The 20,019-nt window shown below is 44.2% G+C and overlaps 1 protein-coding gene across 1 annotated transcript in view; it reads left to right on the top strand.

Moving 5' to 3' along the window:
* Window positions 1–1,018: 1,018 nt before the first annotated feature.
* KCMF1 (potassium channel modulatory factor 1) overlaps window positions 1,019–20,019 on the top strand; it is a 77,515-nt gene continuing 58,514 nt past the window's right edge. Inside the window, exon 1 of the mRNA XM_060117601.1 lies at window positions 1,019–1,346. Within this exon, the coding sequence (XP_059973584.1) occupies window positions 1,331–1,346 (16 nt within the window). The 5' untranslated portion in view covers window positions 1,019–1,330. The remainder of the gene's footprint in view (window positions 1,347–20,019) is intronic.

Genomic DNA, 20,019 nt, shown 5'->3' with positions numbered 1-20,019 from the left:
AAGGGGCTGCATAAATATTTGATGAACTAATTAAGGCCTGAAAACAAAGCTGACAAGGAAGAGGGTAAAAATGTAAAAGATAAGATAAAAACAGAGAAGTAGTTCACGGACAGGAAAAAAAGGAAACACACACACATACAAACACATCCCAACAGTTTTCAGAGAAGAGTATTCAGGGTGAGCCAAGGTGCTGGAACAAACTTTGCGCGGGTGCTGCCAGACACCCGGGCTGGCGAGAGCGGAGTCTTCGAAGTAGATGGTTCCCGAAGAGCCGGCCTTGGGGCACAGCAGCCAAGACCGGCCGCCTCCCGGCTAGCCTCGCGCGTCCACGCCCTCCCGACCGCGAGTCACCCCGCCGGGCAACACCGGACGACTCCCGGAGGCCAGCCGCCTTTCCCTTCGGGGCCGCTGGCTTAAAAAGAAATACAAACACATGTCCCCAGCCGGTGCGCAGCCTCCCGTCTGGGTCGGGGGCCGCAGGGCGCTGCCCGCTGTCGGCCCGGCAGCCATGCGCCCGAAATGGGGGAGCCTTCCGGGGTCGCAGCTCGCTGCCGGGAAGCACCCGCCGTCGCGGTTGGCCCGGCCCAGCGGCGGGGCGCCTACGGCCCGGGCCCGGATAGGCCCCAGGCGGGGCGGGGGGCGGCCGAGCACCCCTCGAACCGCGCGGGCCGATCATACCGGCAAGCGGCTGGCGCCGGCGGCCGGGCATTTCCTCTTCCTCCCTACGCGCTGCGCGGCGGCGGCGGCCAGGCCGAGGCCGGGCTCGGGCGCCCGATCGCGGCCTGCCGACGAGCGCGGGCAGCCGCCGCCGCGCCGCCCCGCCACCCCCGCCGCGCCCTCCAGCCGTGGGGCTCCGGGCTGCTGGGCCCGGCGCGGGCTGCGAGAGGCGGGGCCGACGTGCGGGCGGCGGAAGGAGGCGGAGGAGGAGGAAGAGGAGGAGGAGGAGGAGGCGGCGGCCGGGAGCCGGGGGAGAGGGGCGGGGGGTGGGCCGGGGGAGGGGAGGAGCGGGATTTGCGGAGCGCGGCGCCGCCGCCCGGAGCCGGCGGGCCCGAGAGTGACCGAGTCACGGCGGGCGCCGGCGGAGCCGCGGCGTCGGACCCGCCTCCTGGAGGAGCTCAGCCCCGGCCAGGCCCGGCCCCATTCCCGCCCCGCGCCGCCTCCCCGCCGCAGCCGCCGCCGCCGCGGGAGCGCTCCGCTGCCCACCCCGCCCCCGCGGCCGAGCCCGGGAGTCGAGTGGGAGTCGGCCGGCCGGCGCGGCAGCGCCGGGACCCCGCGGGGGACACTGCAGCCGGAGCCCGGGAGGGGCCGCGCCGCCACCGTCTGAACTAGGATGTCCCGACATGAAGGTGAGAGGAGCCCCCACCCCCATCGCCAGGGCCTCGGCCTACCCCGCCCGGGCCGGGCGCCGCGGAGGGCGGCCGGGAAGCGGCGGAGACTTGGGCCGAGCCCGAGCCGGGCCCGAGGCGCCGGGCTCGAGAGCGATCGAGGGCGGAGAGCCGCAGCGCAGCCGCCGCCGCTGCCGCCGACACCGCCGCGGCCCTGAACTGGGCCTGGTGCCGGAGGCGGGGCGGCCGGGCAGGCCGGAGGGTTTGCACTGTCATGGGGCGGGGGAGGGGGAGGGGAGGCGGCGGGGCCCGTTACCGGCGGGAGCCGGGCCCTCAGGACTGATACCGGACGCCGCGGCCCGCCCGCCCGGCCCCGGAGCCGCTGGGCCCCGGCGCGGCCTAGCGCTCCCGCCGTCCCGGAAGGGCCCGCCGCGGCCGCCGAGCGGGGCCGCAGACGGAGGCAGGAGACCGAGGAGCCGGCCCGGGACCCGGCTGGCGCGTCCGGTCGCCGGGAGAGATCGGCGAGTGCCCTGCCTGCGGGCGACTGCGGGGCGGGCGGGAAGGCTCTGCGGCCGGGGAACGGGAAGCCCCCGCCGCCTGGAGCCCGCCCCGGCCTCGCGGCTAGGCCTCGGCGCGGCCCTGAGCTCGGGTAACCAAGTTCCCGGGGCGGATCCGTCCCGGCCGGGCGAGCAAACTCCCTGCTCGGTCACCCGGTCGGAGGGGGACTGGCTCCCGGCCGGCTGTGGGCCCCTCTCACGGCGTGCATGTTTCCCTAAACCAGGTTTTGGTAAATGACCGTGGTGAGGTCTGTTAGTGGTCAGGAGGCGTTTTGGACTTTGTTTTGCGATTTAAAACCATGATGGGGGTACAGTTGCAAATCAGCAGACAGCTCTAGCCCGGCCCCAGGGCACAAAGAGAAAAATGTTTAGAGCCGAGGTATAGGCGTTGATCTGGTAAAAAATAAGTTAACTTCAGTTTGCTGCCATATGGTTTAGAAAAGGGGGAGGGGGGTTGTGTTTTCTTTGTTTCACTACCACAGGTCTTTAAATAAAAAGTATTACGAGACTTGGCGAAAAGTTTTTCCTGGTAAGGTTAATGCAAGATTGTAGAAGTGGCTTGAAGATATTGTGTACTCTGGATGTTAAAATACTGTATAGGTGATGTAGGAGTGGAGAAAGTTTAGTGAGTCACATTCGTGTGTGCATCACACTGTTAGAAGGGTATTCTTAGGGAAATACAGGCCTTAGAATTTAAAGATTGAAAAACTCAGATTGTTCAAAATTATATTCAGAGCATTCCTAATTATAATGTAATTTGAGATGGACTCAAAGAAAATATTGTGTCCAAGGGTTCTGTATTTTAAAGTCAGAAAACTAATAGGAAATAGGCTATATTTTCTTCACTTACTGTGTACAAGTGTTGGACAGTTTGAAATAATAAGGTACATAGGCTTATAGAAATATTTAGAAGCTATGCCTATTTCCCCATTTTTTTCTACTTAATGGCAATACACTTCCTATCTTGTAATTTAAAAGAGGTTGTAATTAAAGTTATAATAAAAATTTAATTTGGGATATTAAAGTTTATCTTATGCTGAAGTCGTGTGTACATTGACCACCTTCAAGACAAAATGAAAGTGAGTAATGGCTGCAGGCTCTCTTGCTCATAAGAACTAGAAGAGTTAAAGTTACAGAATCATAGCAATGGAAGAAGGGTGTTTGAGACCCATCCTCCTTGCTTTAAGAAAATATCCAGGTAGTTCCAGACGGAGTATTCTGATTGAATGGTGTCCTGGGAAGACTCCTTTACCCTCAGTAATCTTTTAGAGTAATTAAAATCCCACAGCGTGAACATTCTTGAATGTAACACAAATTCTGTAATTTAAGCCCAGTTTTCCCTGTTTGGTCCTGTGGAAAGGCATGTGGTCATGAAACTTACATTTACCTTTTAGTTACTTGAATATTACTGAACTCCTCAGCACATGAATAGCACACCTTTTCTGGTAACTTACATAATGCCAGAGGTTTCTGAAAAAGGAGCATTCCTATAATATATCAGTTGAAGACTTAACAGTACAATATTTGACAAATGATTACTTTTTAAGGGTCTGGTTTATGGCCTAAGGCAAGAATGGCAATCTCATTAAGAATCACATTTAATTCATTAGATATATGTTTTGTGGAATTTTAGTTTAGGCTGCCTGTTATTTTCATCACTAGAAATTTAGCCTATCAACAAATGTAGAGTTTGACACCCTCAATATTATAGCTTGTTTCTTACCCTTTCTTCTTTGGGCCAAGTAATCCCATTTCTTTAGTGGTATGATTTTTGAGCTCTTCTAATCATCTGTCCACCTCCAAATTCTCTGTAGTTGTTGTTTTCCTTGCAGTAGTATGACCCAGGACTGGGTGTAGTAGTCTGCAAAAAGATCTGAACTGAGCTGCCTGTACTGTTGTGCTTGCATTGTGCTTCCTTTTCAGTGCCTTCTGTAGGCATGTAATTTGTTACTTTGTCTTTGGGCCCATCCTAATGAGTTGCACTATTTTATATGTAACATGTAACTTTGGACAGCACAGCCCCAGGATGGACATCTGTCAAGCTTAGAGGCTGTACTTGGTGAAGCAGTGGACTACCTCTGAGAACTGAGATGCAACTAGAAGCACAGAAAAATGTCCTAGCCCAGGGGTCAGCATGCTTTTTTCTGTAAAGGACCAGGTAGTCAGTATCATAGACTTGGCAAGCTATGTGGTCTCCGTCCACTCTGCCGTTGTAGTATAAAAGCAGACAGCATGTACTGAATGGGCACAACCATGTTCCAGTGAAACTTTCTTTATGGAACTGCTGTTGAATTTCATTTTGATTTTCATGTGTCATGACATATGATTCTTTGTTTTACCATTTATGACTGTAAAAACTGTTCTTAGCGTGCAGGCTGTTCAAAAACAGGAGGTGGCCGAATTTGGCCCATTTTGACCTGCGGGCTATAATTTGCCTACTTTTACTCTAGAGTAGACCTTTAGAGAGTTGATAGAACTGGAATTGTTGGGAGTCCAGAAAGGGCCCGCTCTGCTTGGTGTTCTGTTGTTTCCTTTGGGGAATGGGGAGCAAGTCCATGGACTGAGCCAGTTCTGTACCTGTTTCCAGAAGAACCATGTCGATTGGGATAGAAGTCATTGTTCCTGAGGCATGGGAAACAGACTCCCCACCCACCTTCCCAGACACTGTCTGAGTGGAGATGATGGTACTCTACATTGTCTCCTGCTTGCCCAACGTGACTTTTCCAACCAGAATTCCAGGGCCTTTTAATTCACTTTGTAACGTTCTTGTCACATTAGCAAACATTTTACAACATCGGTTCCTAGTCACTTTATGTTCAACATACCAACACCATCTAGTTACATGTTATACACAGTGAAACCAATCGTTTTCTATTTCATTTGTAAGAGTACTTTTTTTAAATGTTTCGCTACATACTTTTTTTAAATACATTTAAAGTATAACTGTGTTATGCAGAGCTTAAAAACTATATAATAGCTTTGCATACGTTTTTTAAAACATCAAATTGCTCAGTGCTTATTCGCTAAAATGAAATTATGAGCATTCTTGCATGAGTTGGAGCCTAATTGATTACCTGGGGTTATTACCTTAAATCATTCAACCTTTTTTCATTCGCTACTATGTATAAGGCCCTGGGTTAGTTACAAAGAATGTGGGGATGAATGAACAAGACACAGCTTCTCACCTTAAGTTTGGTGGGGAAGGTGCGTGTGTGCACAACTTCTACCACCCAGTAGACGTACCGTAAGGAAGGGATAAACAAACTGATGACAAAATAATTACCAACTTTTTTCTTCCTAATTTTCCCCAGTTTCAGAGAGGGAATCTATTGTGATTTCTAACTCCTTTTTCTTGAGTGCCGCCTCAGCTTTTTTGTGGGCTACTCTCGATTTTGGATAAAACTGTTCGAGATTTCAGATAGAGTTCCTATCTCTACCTGATTTGTATTTCCCCTAGTTTTTTGAAGATTTTCATATGTAATAATGATAGTGAATAAATGGACAAGTGATGATACTGTGTTATTCTCAGAAGCATCTGATACTGTTTATTTTCAGAATGTAATGTACAAGAGTAAGTAGGCCATTACTCTAGTTTTTGAAAGTTGTACCATTTTTTTGAAATTGTAGAACTCTTTTGTTAGTAGATTTCTCTTCTCTGAAAGTGCTGTCTGATGATAAAAATGCACATGCAGACAGTCCCGTAGTGAATTGCAATAATTTTGTTTTCAGGATTTGGGGACTAGAAAGCCAGGATTGGCAGTTAGCATGTGATTTTAGTGTGGTGACTTTTGCCTTCCTGTGGCAAAGTAGATTCACTCCCACTGAAAAGATCTTTGCCATCGTGTCAGACAACTTATTTTACTTAAATGATCTGTTAAAAGATTATGACATTCTTACTTGACTTCAAATTTCAATAAATCATGAATTACATTTACCTTGACTTTCAATAAAGGATAGAACATAAATATTTTAATTTCTGGGGTCTTTGATTTCATGATTTTGTATAAAGTTGATTTTGAAGCCCATTTTCCCCATATATTGACATTTGTGTTAAAGTTAAAATGTGATGAAATATAACTTCCCTATCTTACTTTAAATTAGAAATTTAATTTGGAAGAAATTTCTTTTAGTCTTAGAATTTTAAGAATTTATTAGCAGCAATCTTGCTTAAAGATTGAAAACTTTTTCACAGTGGAAAATTAGGAAGCTTCTGATGTGAAACTACTAAATTCCTTCATATTACTCTTGCAACATTTCAAAAAAGAAATCCATGCCCTTATGAGTCATAACTTAATTTTCAAAAATCAGCTTTATAACATCTACCATATATATTTGGGTGTTTATTTTAGACTGGGGGTTCCAGAAGTTGTTTTTAGTGAAGCTTAAGGTATCGTTGGGTTATCCAAAAATAGTGTGTTTTTAATTTCATTATAAATATTGCTGTGTGGCTACATTCATGAATATGGAAACGTTTCCTACCCATCATACTCATAAAATTTTAAAGGAGTGCTGTTCATAATTAAAATCTTTGTTAATAAAAGTTTAATTTCATGTTAATTTTAGTGTTGTGCTAGGAGCCATTATGTTGTTCATTTCCTTAAAATGATATGGTGTACTTCTTTAGTCACTTAAGCTATTCATTATAATTGAAGAAAGAGTCTGTAAGAGGTATACAGATCAGAGCATTTTTTAAATGTGGTAATTTTTATATATTATCTGTGTCCTGATTCATGTTGGAGATATTGGATAAGGCAGACAGTTTCCTGAGGGAACAAATTACCTACGTTCCATGGGAAGGAAGTGAGTATTTTGGGTGAAAGAGAGGACATTTTGGGGATGGTAAGGACAAGAGGCCAGGAGGGTGATGACAGAGGAAAGTTAGGGTGGGCCTGAAGCTTGGAAATTATCTGTGGTCACAGGGAGTCAGAAACACGAAACTAACTCTTGTGCCGATGAAATGTCTTAAGAGCTGCATACCAGGAGGTAAAAACCCACTGTCCTGTGAAACTAGCAAGAGATGAATTGCCTGATTAGGCACCTTCCAGGGTGCCATCCCTGCTACCTTTCTCACTGCCCTCCCACATGTTTGTTAATCCGTGTTTTTAGCTGTGTCTTTCTGAATAGTGACAAGCAGAGTGTGGGTCTCTCCAGTTCATGTACATGGTCTGTGTATCTTTTCAGGGCCACAGTACCAGCCAGCAGTCCAGCAGACTTTGCCAGTAGCCACAAGGGGTATCAGGGAGAAAGTATGGATGGATCCTTGCAAATCCATCACTGCTGTGAGAAAAAACCAGCTGAAATCACAGGAGTGGGTCGGTCAATCAAGTCACCTTCAGCTTGGAGGGACAGACAATAAGTGGGTGAAGCCTCTTGACATCATGACTGATTAGGTTTGCACATTATGTTCTGCTGAAGTGTGTGTCTGTGTGTTCCTTCTCTTGGTAGTACTCACTGCCACTGTCATGAACTTCAAATTTTTCTACAGTCAGAGGATCTTCATTCAGAGCGCCACTTTAGAGTGCTAACTTGATGAGTTGACCATTCGAACAGTCACAGGTATATTCACCTATACTGTTTGGTTTTGACTTTTGTTTCTTTTGTTCCTTAAGACTCTGTCACCCTCCCCGCCCACCCAGCCAGGTTAAGTTCCTTCAGTGGTACTCCTGCCTCATTCTCCAGGCATTTTTTTATGCTGCAATTGTTTACTTGTCTGCCTGCCCCACAAACTACCCGAGGGGTAGGTATAGTGTTACACTTACTTTTGTACCCTACCACCTAGCATAGTGTCTGGCCTGTGGAGGCCCAGTGAACATTTGCCGGTGATTGTTAGAGATGTTAATACTTGTCTAAAAAATGGTGAGACTGGACACTGCATTCCTGTTTTTATCTGGGGGAACTGGTTAAGAGGGAGAGAGACTGTAGGAAAGAGAACTTGGAACTTCCATAAAAGTAAGAGAGGATGAATAAACTATGTACCTAGAATGAAAAGAACTTAGGGTAGCTGACTCCTGTGGGAATGGCCTGGGACTGGACTCCGAGGTGCTGTTTTGTTCTCCTTCTGGCTCTGCTTTCAGATTAGCTGGCTGTGGATTCTGCATGTTCATTGTACTGTGTGTGAGTTTTTCGGTTCATTCAGTCGTTCATTCAGCAAATATTTATGGACTACCTACTCAAGTACCACTCGAAGTCATCTCCAGAGCTTGCCACAAGTTGTTGACCCTTGCTGTAGGATGATGATATTCAGCGGGTTAGAAACACATGTTTGGGAATTAAATGCTGTTGCATAGGTTGTGGCTCTTTTCCAGTGTGCTCGAGTTAGTCCTTGAAGTTTATATTTTATGACAGGATAGTGAAGTCATGTAAGTGTTTTAATGTTTTGGCAATATTTGCTCCCCCCTCCCTTTTTTTTTTTTAAGCTTATTTTCATTCAAGCTTCACAATCACTTCTAATGCTGTCCAGCAGTACATTTCTTTCTTTAACAATACTATCCTTAGACTGCAAGACTCAACACACATCTGCATATATACGTATCTTTTTGATATTGAATACTTAGAAAAGAGCTCAAGGGATTAAGCTTTTTGTACTCGGTATAGTTTTTTTGCGAAGTCCATATGGTTATAGGTTATATAGCAACTGTTGGGGTGAGTAACTAGACCCCACTTCCTTCTGTTATTCTTCCTCAGCCAGCATTCTCCTTTGGTGTCCTCTGTGATTGTAGAGGTTTGGCCGTGCAAGCAAATGAGAAACTTTCTAAATCAGGAGTTAAAAACATTGAAGTAAAACGGGCGGGGATTATATAAAGGAGTTGTTACGATGTGTCCCTTCTCTGCAAGAATGAGACACATGCTGGGAGCTGGGGGGTGGTTAGGTGTTGGGAACCAGGTAGTTTTCATAATCAGAGGTCTTATGTTCATCCTTATTGACACTACGAGGGATGCTGACACAGTTAATTGCAATTTGAAATGAATGTAACCTGTTCACGTGTTTGTGTAGCTATAGATATGGATATACATAGTCACAGAGGTAGAAGAAGTCTTCCTATCCTTGGGAAAAATGGTGATTAGAACCTCAAGTTACAGTGGATGAGCACCTGGCCCGTGGTGATCCTGTATGAGGCCAGGATCAAGGAGCTTCACTCCATGTCAGACATACTGCATATCTTCATGCTCATTCCTTGCTCCATATCATCTTCTGCAGGCTTCTTAGAAATCACCCAAATGGAAGAGGAGATAGCAAATCTACTTGCAGAATTGGGGTGCATGATCGCACTGTCCAGCAGAAATCTAATTGCAGGTCACATGTAGTTTTAAATTCTCTGATAGCTACAGTAACAAAACTAAGGAGGTGAAATTAATTTTAATAAGTTAATGCTTTTAACCCAGTATATACAAAATAGCATTTCAACATTGAATCGATATACAAATTGTTTATGAGATATTTTTGCATTCTTTATTCTTTACAATGCTATAAAAATCTAGGGTATATTTCACACTTAACACTTTTCAATTCAGATGCTAAATTTTCATAAAGAATACTTGGTCTTAGTTGAGACGTACTTTAGACTCATATATCGGTGGTCTGCTAATTCATCTTTTGATCATGTACCGTCTCTTTTTGTAAGTACATGTTGAGTCAGTATTCCCATCTACTTAATGGTCTATTCATTAGCATTCTAGATTTCTGTTCCTAGCATTTCTCTCCTCTGAAGCTAGGTTTTACCTTACTTTTTCACCTTAAAATTATTTTTCACCTACTTTAACAGTATACAACCATCACAATAGAAACCTACTTTATAAACAGCTACAAATGTATATAAATTCTAATTCCTTTGTGAGCTGTTCAGATTGATGAGGTATAAAGTAATGGCTTCGGGGTGATTTTAATGTGAGTTTGGGGTTATTTTTTAAAGTCCCCTGCGTTGACAAATGTAGAATTTGCAAAAATTGTTACTAGTCCACTTCAAGTTCTATTACGGTGAATTTGTCATTCGAAAAAAGTGACCCCTAGGCTTGGTCATTTATTGTCGATATATTTCATTGTATAGATTAGATCTCTAGTATCCATCTCCAGACGTCTCTTGGCATCTAGCAATAGAAAGGCAGGTGGTTATGATTGTTCTTTAAAGTAATTTTAAGGAAACTGGCTATGGAGTTAATACTTAGCCCACTATCAAGGTTAGCCACCCACTGGTGACTTCTCTCTTTTACCTATTTGGCTTATTGTTTTCCAGGTACAGCTAGATTTGCAAGTGAAAGTTGCAAGACAGTCTGTTAAAAATTAAAAACCTAGTGTTTTTCCGTCTTCATTTTATTGGAGCAACATCTCCACTGAGCAGTTTTACGGTTCTTTTTTTTTTTTTCCCCCTGTAGTCCCCCTCCAGCCAGATCCCTGGAACATAAGGAATCCGTGGCGCGCTCTCTCTCTCTCTCTCTCTCTCTCTCTCTTTTTTTTAATAGTATAAAAATGCAAGTACTGCCATTTTTGGGTACTCTCACCCAGTGGTGCTCAAAGTGTGGTTCAGGACCAGCAGTATCAGCATCACCTGGGAATTTGCTAGAAATGCAGATTCTTGGACTCTACCCTAGACCTACCAAATCAGAATTCCTGGGGGTGGGGCCCAGCAGTCTGTGTTTTAACAGGCTCCCACCTGGACCCAGTTACAACCAAAGGCATTTTGTGCCTGAGGTTGTTATTGCTGGTGACAGGCACACAGTGGTTGTGGGACCACTTTTCATGGTATGATACCAACCAAACGGAAATGGAGCTCATGACCTTGGCATCATGCTTCTTGAACGTCGTGCCATTGTCACCTGAGGAGGTGCAAGAGGAGCGTAGCTCCCTGCTCCAGACTAGTTCTGTTTGTTTGTTTACTCGGCATGTATGTATTGAATGTGTACTTGGGGCTAGGCACTATTCTGGCCACAAGGAAACCATAGTGAACAAAACAGAGAAGCTTCCTGTCCCTCTGGCACTCACACTCTATTAGAAGGAATATACTGGGGGTGTATGGCCTACGAGCCAAACTTGGCCACTGCCTGTTTTGGTAAATAAAGTTATATTGGAGCACAGCCACATCTCCTCTCTCCCATATTGTCTAAGCTGCTTTGTGCTATAGTGGCAGGGTTGAGTAGCTGTGACAGAGAAAGCTGAACATATTTATTCTCTGGCTCTTGGCAGAAAAGGTTTGTGGATCCCTGGGAAAGACCACGAAAGAATGAATAAGTAATAGAGTGTTAGGAGGTGACACGTGTTATGAGAACCCATACAACAGGTTAAGGGCATAGAGAACGGGGGCCTGCTTTAGATATGGTGGTCAGGAAGGGCCTTTCCGAAGGCAGAACTTTAAAAGAAAAAATTTGAATTAAGTGAAGGATGTGTAAAGGAGGGTACAGCAAGTACAGAGGCCTTGAGACTTGGAATGTTCTGGAATCAGCAGTGAGGCCACTGTGGAGGGAGGACAGTGATCCAGGGGGAAGAGGTAGGAGATGAAGTTGGCACAGCCAGGCCAGACCCTGCGTACCCTGTGTGGTGGGCTGTGGTGAGGACTGTGGAATTGTTAGTGCTTTGAGAACTACACTGTAGAAGCCCTTCTTTAGAGAGATCTTTCTGGCAAAGGCTGGAAACTAAATAACCTAATGAAGCCCATTCCAGCATCTCTAAGAAACATTTCTTTTTGAACTTCCCCCTATACTCTTCACTCTGGGGAGTCCACCAAGTAGGAGAATGGGAGGGACTAGACTGCGGAGCTAAGAAAACGTGAGCGACTTGGAGAGCGGTAGATGGGACAATACTGAGGAGACCAGGGTTTCTAGAACAGGAGACCCCCATATGCACCTAAGTCCTGACTGCCAGTTCAGTGCTAGGAATCTGACTTCTGTAAAAGGATACTAATATACCTCTTTGGCCTCTTCTCAAGGGTTGTTGTGGAGATGAAATGCCAGCACATGTAAGAATGTTTTCTAAGTTAGATAAGGTGCTGCACAAATGTAAAGTGATGGTATTTTTATTACGGGAGATAAGATTAGAAAGGAAGATTGGAGCAAGGTAGATAGGGAAGGATTTTGATTGCCACACCAAGGTCAGTCTTTTCCTTTTTCCATACAGGTTATGGGATGGAAGGGGGGTGGGGTAGTGCATCAAAAGTTTTAAGCAGAGAAAGGGCATGATGAAGAGTGGCATGTTTTAGGAAGAGCCGTGGGGTCCAGAGTGCAGGGTAGGTTGGTGCCTGGGGCAGGGACCCGTTAGAGACTCTGGCGGAATGAGCTTGACGTCAAAAGGACCTGATTAGTCAGCGACAGTAGGAGCAAAAAGAAAAAATGTGACTTGAGAGAAAGTCTTATTGCAAGAGAGGAAGGACTAAAGTATAATTTCAGGACAACCAGCCAGGGTGCCGGAGGGATAGCGGGTTCTTTTGGTAGTTAAGGAGGATAGAAAGGGACAGGTGGGGAGAAAATGGGGCAAAGAATAATTGTCAGCTTTCGACGCTCTGAATTTAAGGTGACGGTAGGCCATTAGGTAGAAATCAGGAGTTGAGAAATACTACACTGGGGCTCAGGAGAGAGAAACCTTGGTTAGAAAAAAGAATCTTATAGCCCCCTACGTTGAAGTCTGGGGATTGGCTAGGTTTCTAAGGAAGAAAGCATCTAGAGAAGGGAGGATCGGAGAGCATAGGGAGAACCATGATTGTGATGTGCCTTGGAAGCCACAGACTGTTCCTGACCACCCATCATCTGCAGTAGCACTTGTCATGCAAATATTGACTTACTCCTTTAGATACAGGCTGCTTTGAATAGGGGTGAGAGGTAGAGTACATGAGGAGGTGGCAAGGGGAGAATCTAATACTAACCAAACATCTGCCATAATAATAGTAATAGTTATTGAGTGCTTACTATCTGAGGGGCACTGTGCTTAGCATTTCACGCGTACCAACTCATTTAGTTCTCACAACTGTCCTGTGAGGTGTGTATTTATTATCCCAGTGTAATGGATGAGGAAGTTGAAGCACTGAGTTCAGTACCTTGCCCAAGGTCACGCAGTCTGCGATGAAGCTGGAATTCAAACCCAGGTCTCGGTTCTCAACATTAAGCTGTACTCTGTACCAGGCACTTTATAGACTGGTTCCTACAGCAGGGATCACAATTAAAAGGCTTAGTAAAATTTCAAAACAACCCAGCAGATATGTTATCCTGCTTTACAAATTAGGGATATGAGTCTAAGTAAGAGAGGTTAGCTTATTTGTTCTAGGTCACCCAGGTAGTAGGTAAGTGGTAAAGCCAGGACCTGAACTAAGTTCTGTCAAAAACCAAAGCCCATAATCATTTTATTTCATTCAGAGGTCGGTAAACTTTCTGTACAGAGCTAGATAGCAAGTACGGCTTTGCAGGCCACGTGGTCTCGACTGCAGCGACTCCACTCTGCTGCGGTGGTATGAAAGCAGCCATAAGACTAAACATAAACAGATGAGCATGGCTATAATCCAATAAATATTTATTTGTGGATACTGAATTTGAATTTCATATAATTTTCAGGCATCACTGAATATTATTCTTTTTAAAATTTTCTAAACATTTTTAAATGTAAACACTGTTCTTAGCTCGTAGGTTGGACAAAACTGGTGGTGAGCCAGATTCGGCCCATGGGCAATGGTTTGCTGACTCCTACTTTAATCCATTCATTTAATAAATATACATTGAATACTTTCTCTATGCGGAGACATTGTGTTGGCCACTGGAGATGAAAAGCAGAGGGAGTTCCAGTTCTAGCCTTCTAAGATGAGACGGGTAATTGTAATACAATGTAGTATGAACTATAATAAATTTATACCTGCAAGGTATAGTGAAGGAATAGATATGGGAGGCTTCTCAGTTTTATGGATGAATTCATGAATGCATCCCAAAAGGAGTTGTGTATTTGAGCTGTATCTGATGTTGGGGAGAGTGTCCCATGGAAAGAGACATGGGCAGAAAGAATTTTGCTCTGAGGGGAGACCATAAGAAATTTAACATTATTGGAGCAGAAAGGGAGGGGCTGATGCCAGGAGATGAACCTTGTCAATAGGATAGGTTAATGGGAACGAGTTTTTAGGAAATTTTAAACCAGTATGACTTTTGTGTTCTAGAAAGAGATGCTCTGAAGGATGGATTTGCGGGGGGTGGGGCGGGGGGATGGACAGGTAAGTTACCACAAGATAAGATAATTGCTGTAGTGGGTGCAAATGAGAGACCTATCTGGTGAATGGTTAGGCGTGGGGATTTTGGAATAATGAAAAGTCTAGGAAAACTCAGGGTTTGGGCTTCATTAGTTGGGCAGTGCTATTCATCAAGATGCATATCTAGGACAAAGAAGCATGCTTTAAGGGTGAAGGTGGGGAGTAGGGAAAAGAGAAGTGACTTCCATTTTTAGCATGTTGGGTTTGAGGTACCTGTGGGACATCCGGGTAGAGATGTCCAGGGACAGCTGAACACGTGGGTCTGGAATTCAGGAGGAGTAGGTCTGGGCTAAGACAAATCCATAGTGGTAGAGTTGATTGCTCAGTGATGTGAGAACATACAGATTAAGAAGATCGTTAAGCCCTTGGGAACACTTCACGTTTAAGGAGCAGGAGACTGGCTGAAGGGGGCAGATAGCCTGGAGAGCGGGAGAGCCAGGCGAGAGCGTTGTCACTGAAACTTAGGAAGGTGATGTTCCGGAAGCAGGATGTGGTTAGTCTTGCTGCAGAAAGGTCAGGCAGATGAGGAGTGAAGTGCTCTTTGGCTGGGACCGTTGGGAGTGAGGAAGGTTGTGGAACCTGATGAGCACCTTCAATGGCATAGGCTAGAGCCCAGACTGCAGTGTATTCAATCCAGAAGGAACGTGAGAAACTGGGAACGCTTCTTAAAGATTAAGCTGTGAAGGAAAGGAGAGGTGTCTGTAGCTGAAAGGTAGATACTACAGACTGATGCTAAAGACTGGGAAAAGTCATTGACTCAACAAGTACTGTGCCAGGTCCTGGTGTTGAAACTGGAGACAGAGTAATGAAAGATAGGAGGAAGTTCTCACTGTACAGCTTACGTCTTAATGGGGAGCGTGGGTCCAGAAAAGGAGCATATAATTTAATTTTGGTTACGGTAAATATTCTGAAGAAGATAAAGCAGACTGGGGAGTTAAGGATTGAATATGATGGGAGGTGAATGAGTGGTCTGTGTGTTTTCTTTTAAAAAGAGTGGTCAAGAAAGCCTTTCAGGGGAGGTGACCCATCTCAAGCAGAGACTTCAGGTATACAAGCCCTGGAGTTAGAATGAAGTAGGTTATGCGAGGAGCAGGGTGGCTGGAGCTGACGAGGTGAGGAGGTGGGCATAGACTGGGTCCAGATTCGATGGTGCTTTATAGGTGATGGTGGGGCATTGGGGTTTCATCCTTTGACTGTGGATCTAACAAGGACACAGGCAGGCCGGGTGGGTGAGAGGAGGGCCTTTTACTGAGGTGTGAGAGGAGGGCCATTTACTGAGACTTGAGAGGAGGGCCGTTTACTGAGACGTGAGAGGAGGGCCATTTACTGAGACGTGGAGCGTTTTTGGAGGCTGGAGTCAGGAGTTCTGTTTCAGACATATTAGGTAAGAGATGTCTGTTAAATGTTCAAGTGGAGATGTGTGCCGAATGAACTGGAGTTGGCTGAACGAGTGTGAACAGGTACAGGCTCAGCAATATCATTAGGTGTCTTAAAGTCAAGACTTGGTGTGATTCTGCTGCCTTTCTTTCCAGTTTATTGTGGCTTGAGTCTCTGAACCTTTTAGTAGGTAAGTGTCTGTTTGGGGGGCCTATGAACCTGTTTTTTCCCCCAGAGTAGCAAGAGAGAGGGAGCATAGAGGTCACAAGCCCAGTGTGTCTCCTGTGCCAGTGTTGCAGTGATACACGTCCAGGCCAGGAGAGCTCAGTGTGGGACTTAGGCCAGTTTGGCAGCTGGATAATGAATTCGTTTATTTTAATCCTTTTCCCTCCAATAAAATCAAGAGAAGATAGAAAATTAGACCTTTTGGTCCAGAAGGAAATCAACCTTTTTTTTTTTTCCCAAATAAAATTGCAGTCTGGAAAGGCTGAGTCACACTACTTGAGATCACAGTGAGGACTAGAATTCAGATCCCATGACTCTTACTCCAGGCTCATTTTGTACTATATATGCTGCTGGGATGAAGTTACCCAAAACTGTAGGCTCAGGGAGAGTTATTAGTTTATAGATACTCTGAGACTAGATTTCTTCGGTGGATAAAATTTTCTGTTCACTCAAGTTTTTTTTTTTTCTGAGATGCTGAATAGTAAATTTATCAATGGGACTTTGGAGCCAGACCACCAGGGTTCAGACCCCAGCCTGGTCACTTACTTTACAAACTGTGGCCTTGGGTAAGTTGTTCCCCTCTGTGCGTATCAGTTCATGAGGTGGGCATAATGCCAGGATGGTTATATTTGATGGTTAGTACATATAAAATGTTTAGAACAGTGCCTGGCATATGGTAAGCACTCATCGTCCGAGCCATCATGATCGTTTTCATCTTGGACGTACAAAACAGTTGTCTACCATACTTCTCCGTTCTGTGCCTGTAATTTGAGTGTTAACGTTATGCAAAGTATATAAGAGAAGATATAGGAAGGTAGGGTAAGATCAGGTATATAAGGTAAGATACAGTCTCTACCTTTGAGGAATTTGCATTATAATGGAGGGAGAAGTTTTAAAAGGCTTACCTATTTGTTATGGGACAGTGAAAGCCAGGAATAATCTCTTACTCTCCTAACATTCTGCGAATCTGAGTGTTCAGGTGAAGGCAAAGGGACTCAGGAGAGAGAGGTTTGAGCAAGTTTTGTGGGTAAGGGACTTGCCTGGTTAGAGGAGAAGCAGACATTCCAGACCAATGGGGTGGGCAGAAATGAGTATGTAATAAGGAGGCCAAGGTAGGAAAACACAATTTGTGAGAGTTTGTGAACAGTGAAAAGAACAGTTTTGCTAGGGAAAAGGCCCATGAAAAATAGAAGTGATTAGGATATATTGAGGATATATCAAAACCAAGCATACCAGGCTTATCTCTTTTTTGATTGGGCTTCTAAATTGGTAGATCAAAGTATCACCATAGACAGTATCTTTCATTAAGGTGTATAAAGACTGTCGTTGTCCTCGTGGACAGGATATTAGCTATATTAGATGATGATGTCAGAGGAGTGCATCACTGATTGAGTAGCTCAGAGCGTTGATCCGTAGATTAGTGGCAACCTAGAGTAAAGAGAGGACTAAGGAGGTGATTCTGTACCTCTTTTTTTTTTGTTCTAAGATTTTTTTTTAATGGACTAAGATTAACACATTGGTAATATATTCCCCTGTTCTATTAACCAGGTTCATCGCATCAGCATTTTGCCATTTTTATATCAATTTCCTACCCCCTTCCTTTTGGGGGGTTTGAACATTTTTTAAGCAAATCCGAGACCCGTGTATTATTTTACCCACAAATACTTAAGTATTTTAAGCAAATCCGAGACCCGTGTATTATTTTACCCACAAATACTTAAGTATTTATCCCCAGTTGATAGGGATGCACTACACACACACACACGTGCCACAGTATCATTATCACACCTCACAAAATTAACAATTTTTTAGTATTATATAATACCCAGTTCATCTTCAGTTTTCCCAGTAGTCTCAGAAACGTCTTTTTAAAGTTAGTTTGTTAAAATCAGGATCCAAAAAAGGTCCACATAATTACATTTGGTTGTTATGTCCTTTAAAATCTCTATAACAGCCCCCCCCCTTAAAAATGCTATTTATTTTTTGAAGAAACCAAATCATTTCTTTGGTATTTCTAACATTCTGGTTTGCATTTTTATGATGTCATTTTATCATATTCTTTCATTCTCTGTATTTCTTTTAAGTGGTAATCAGTTCTAGAGGGTTGATTCAGATGTTTGTTTCACAGAATATTTTATAGGTGCTGAATATTTCATAATACTTATTATATCACATTAAGAGGCCCATAATGACTGGTTGTCTTAGTGGATTCAAATGTCAGCTGTCCCTCCATTGGCAGTTACTGATGTAAGCTGCCTGGATCTGTTGTTTCATAGTGATTGCAAGACGTTGATTTTTCCATTTTTGTTTTTCCTATGTTTATTTTATTCATTGGAATTTTTCTATAAAGAACTCTGATTCACGTACTTTAAAGAAATCACTGTAATGCTCTCATAAAGGATAAATAAAATGAAATAGTGCCTTTCTGGATGTGAATGCTCAGGCATAATTAAATTAGAGGAAATAATGAAGAGGTTAGATACTTGTACCTATGTAAGACTCCCTGTGGGTCGGATAGCTTCAGATGCAAATCCATACAGACATGTTGTGTTGGCAGTTCACTTTCAACAATGTTGCCATCAATGCTGTTTCTCTGTTGAACAACTCTTGGTGTCAAGTTTTAAACAATTTACCCAAACAGTTGTATTACTGATGATTTCAGTGTGTTACAGAAGATACTTAGTATCTATACGTAAAATTCAGTTAGCTTCCAAGTTCAGATAATTATAAACAGGTTTTTCTGTTTGGACCTTTGAAAGATATGTGAAAGGTAGAACGACAGTTCTTCATTGTGTCATGTTGTCTATCACACTGCAGTTTTCTTAAATCCCTGGCACTGACCTCCCAAATGCCAAGATGGCACCCAAATTTCAAAATGCCCTTTCGGAAGTAATACCACGCTCTTTAAAAACCACTAGTCAAGTGCAAATATTATTAAGACAGGAAATCAAATAACCACTATAAATACACATTTGAAAATAGGAGATAAAAACCACCTCTCGGGCTTCCCTGGTGGCGCAGTGGTTAAGAATCCGCCTGCCAATGCAGGGGACACGGGTTCAAACCCTGGTCGGAGAAGATCCCACATGCTGCGGAGCAACTAAGCCTGTGCACCACAACTACTGAGCCTGCGCTCTAGAGCCCGTGAGCCACAACTGCTGTGCCCACGTGCCACAACTACTGAAGCCCGCACGCCTAGAGCCCATGCTCCACAACAAGAGAAGCCACCGTCATGAGAAGCCCGCACACTGCAACGTAGAGTAGCCCCCGCTCACCGCAACTAGAGAAAGTCCTCGTGCAGCAGTGGAGACCCAACACAGCCAAAAATAAATAAATAAATTTAACACAAAACAAAAAAACCCAAACCACCTCTCTTTTTGCTAATATCACTTTATGCCTAGAAAACGTGAAACTCTTTTAACATTATTACAATTATTGAGATAATTTAGTAAGCGGATTGGTGTATATACCTAGAGGTGAGAATTGCTAGGTCATAGGGTAAGTGAGCAACTTAATTTTCATTTAAAAATTGTTCTTGCACTCACTTATTTTCCGCCTCGTAGAATTGCTTGTTTCTTCCTGATTGTTACCAGTCTTAAGGATATTAAACCTTTTTTATATTACAGGACTTTTTTCTGAATTGTATTTGCCTTGTATATGCTTTGGCTCCCCCCAAGACTTTTCACTTTTATTATAGACTTATCTCTGTCTTTTCTGTATGCCTTCTGGGTTTCATCCTGCCTAAAAAGGCTACTTTTTTGCCCTTTGCCATGCCCACAGGTTTTTTTTGTTTATCTATTTGTTTTTTAAGACAGAAAAGATAAAAAGAAATTGAGGGAGTGACTTGAAGGCATCCATATGGGGAGTAGGGAAGGTGAAAGCACCTGCTTTACAGAGACAGGGAGGACCTGGAGGTGGGAAGTAGATCCCAGAGTAGGCTGAGAGCCCAGGAGGTGAGGGACGTTTGTGAAGCAGGCAGCGAGTGTGAGGGACCTTGTAGGACAATTGTTGGCCACCGGTCTGTTCAGTAACTGGGGGACCACAAAGTTATCTGACCTTGACTTCTAGCAAGAAATACATTTTTACAACACCCAGAAAACACACACAATGGAAACAAAAGTTTCATGAAATGGTCCCGTTTGCAGTGTACTCTGATAATTTTCAGTTCTGTTTTCAAGAAATTCTGATTAAGATCCACTAAATTAATGATTCTCAACCCAATCAGACCTAGTGCCTCATTTATTCTTATAACAGATATTTTAAGGCTGTTGATTATCCTGAAATAAAGTTAGTAGATAGGTCATCAGCTACCTTAGATGTTACAGT

Source organism: Mesoplodon densirostris, chromosome 14 (genome assembly GCF_025265405.1).
Source record: "Mesoplodon densirostris isolate mMesDen1 chromosome 14, mMesDen1 primary haplotype, whole genome shotgun sequence".
Lineage (NCBI taxonomy): Eukaryota > Metazoa > Chordata > Mammalia > Artiodactyla > Ziphiidae > Mesoplodon > Mesoplodon densirostris.
Note: the sequence above shows the minus strand (reverse complement) of the source record. Positions and strands in the feature narration are given on the sequence as shown.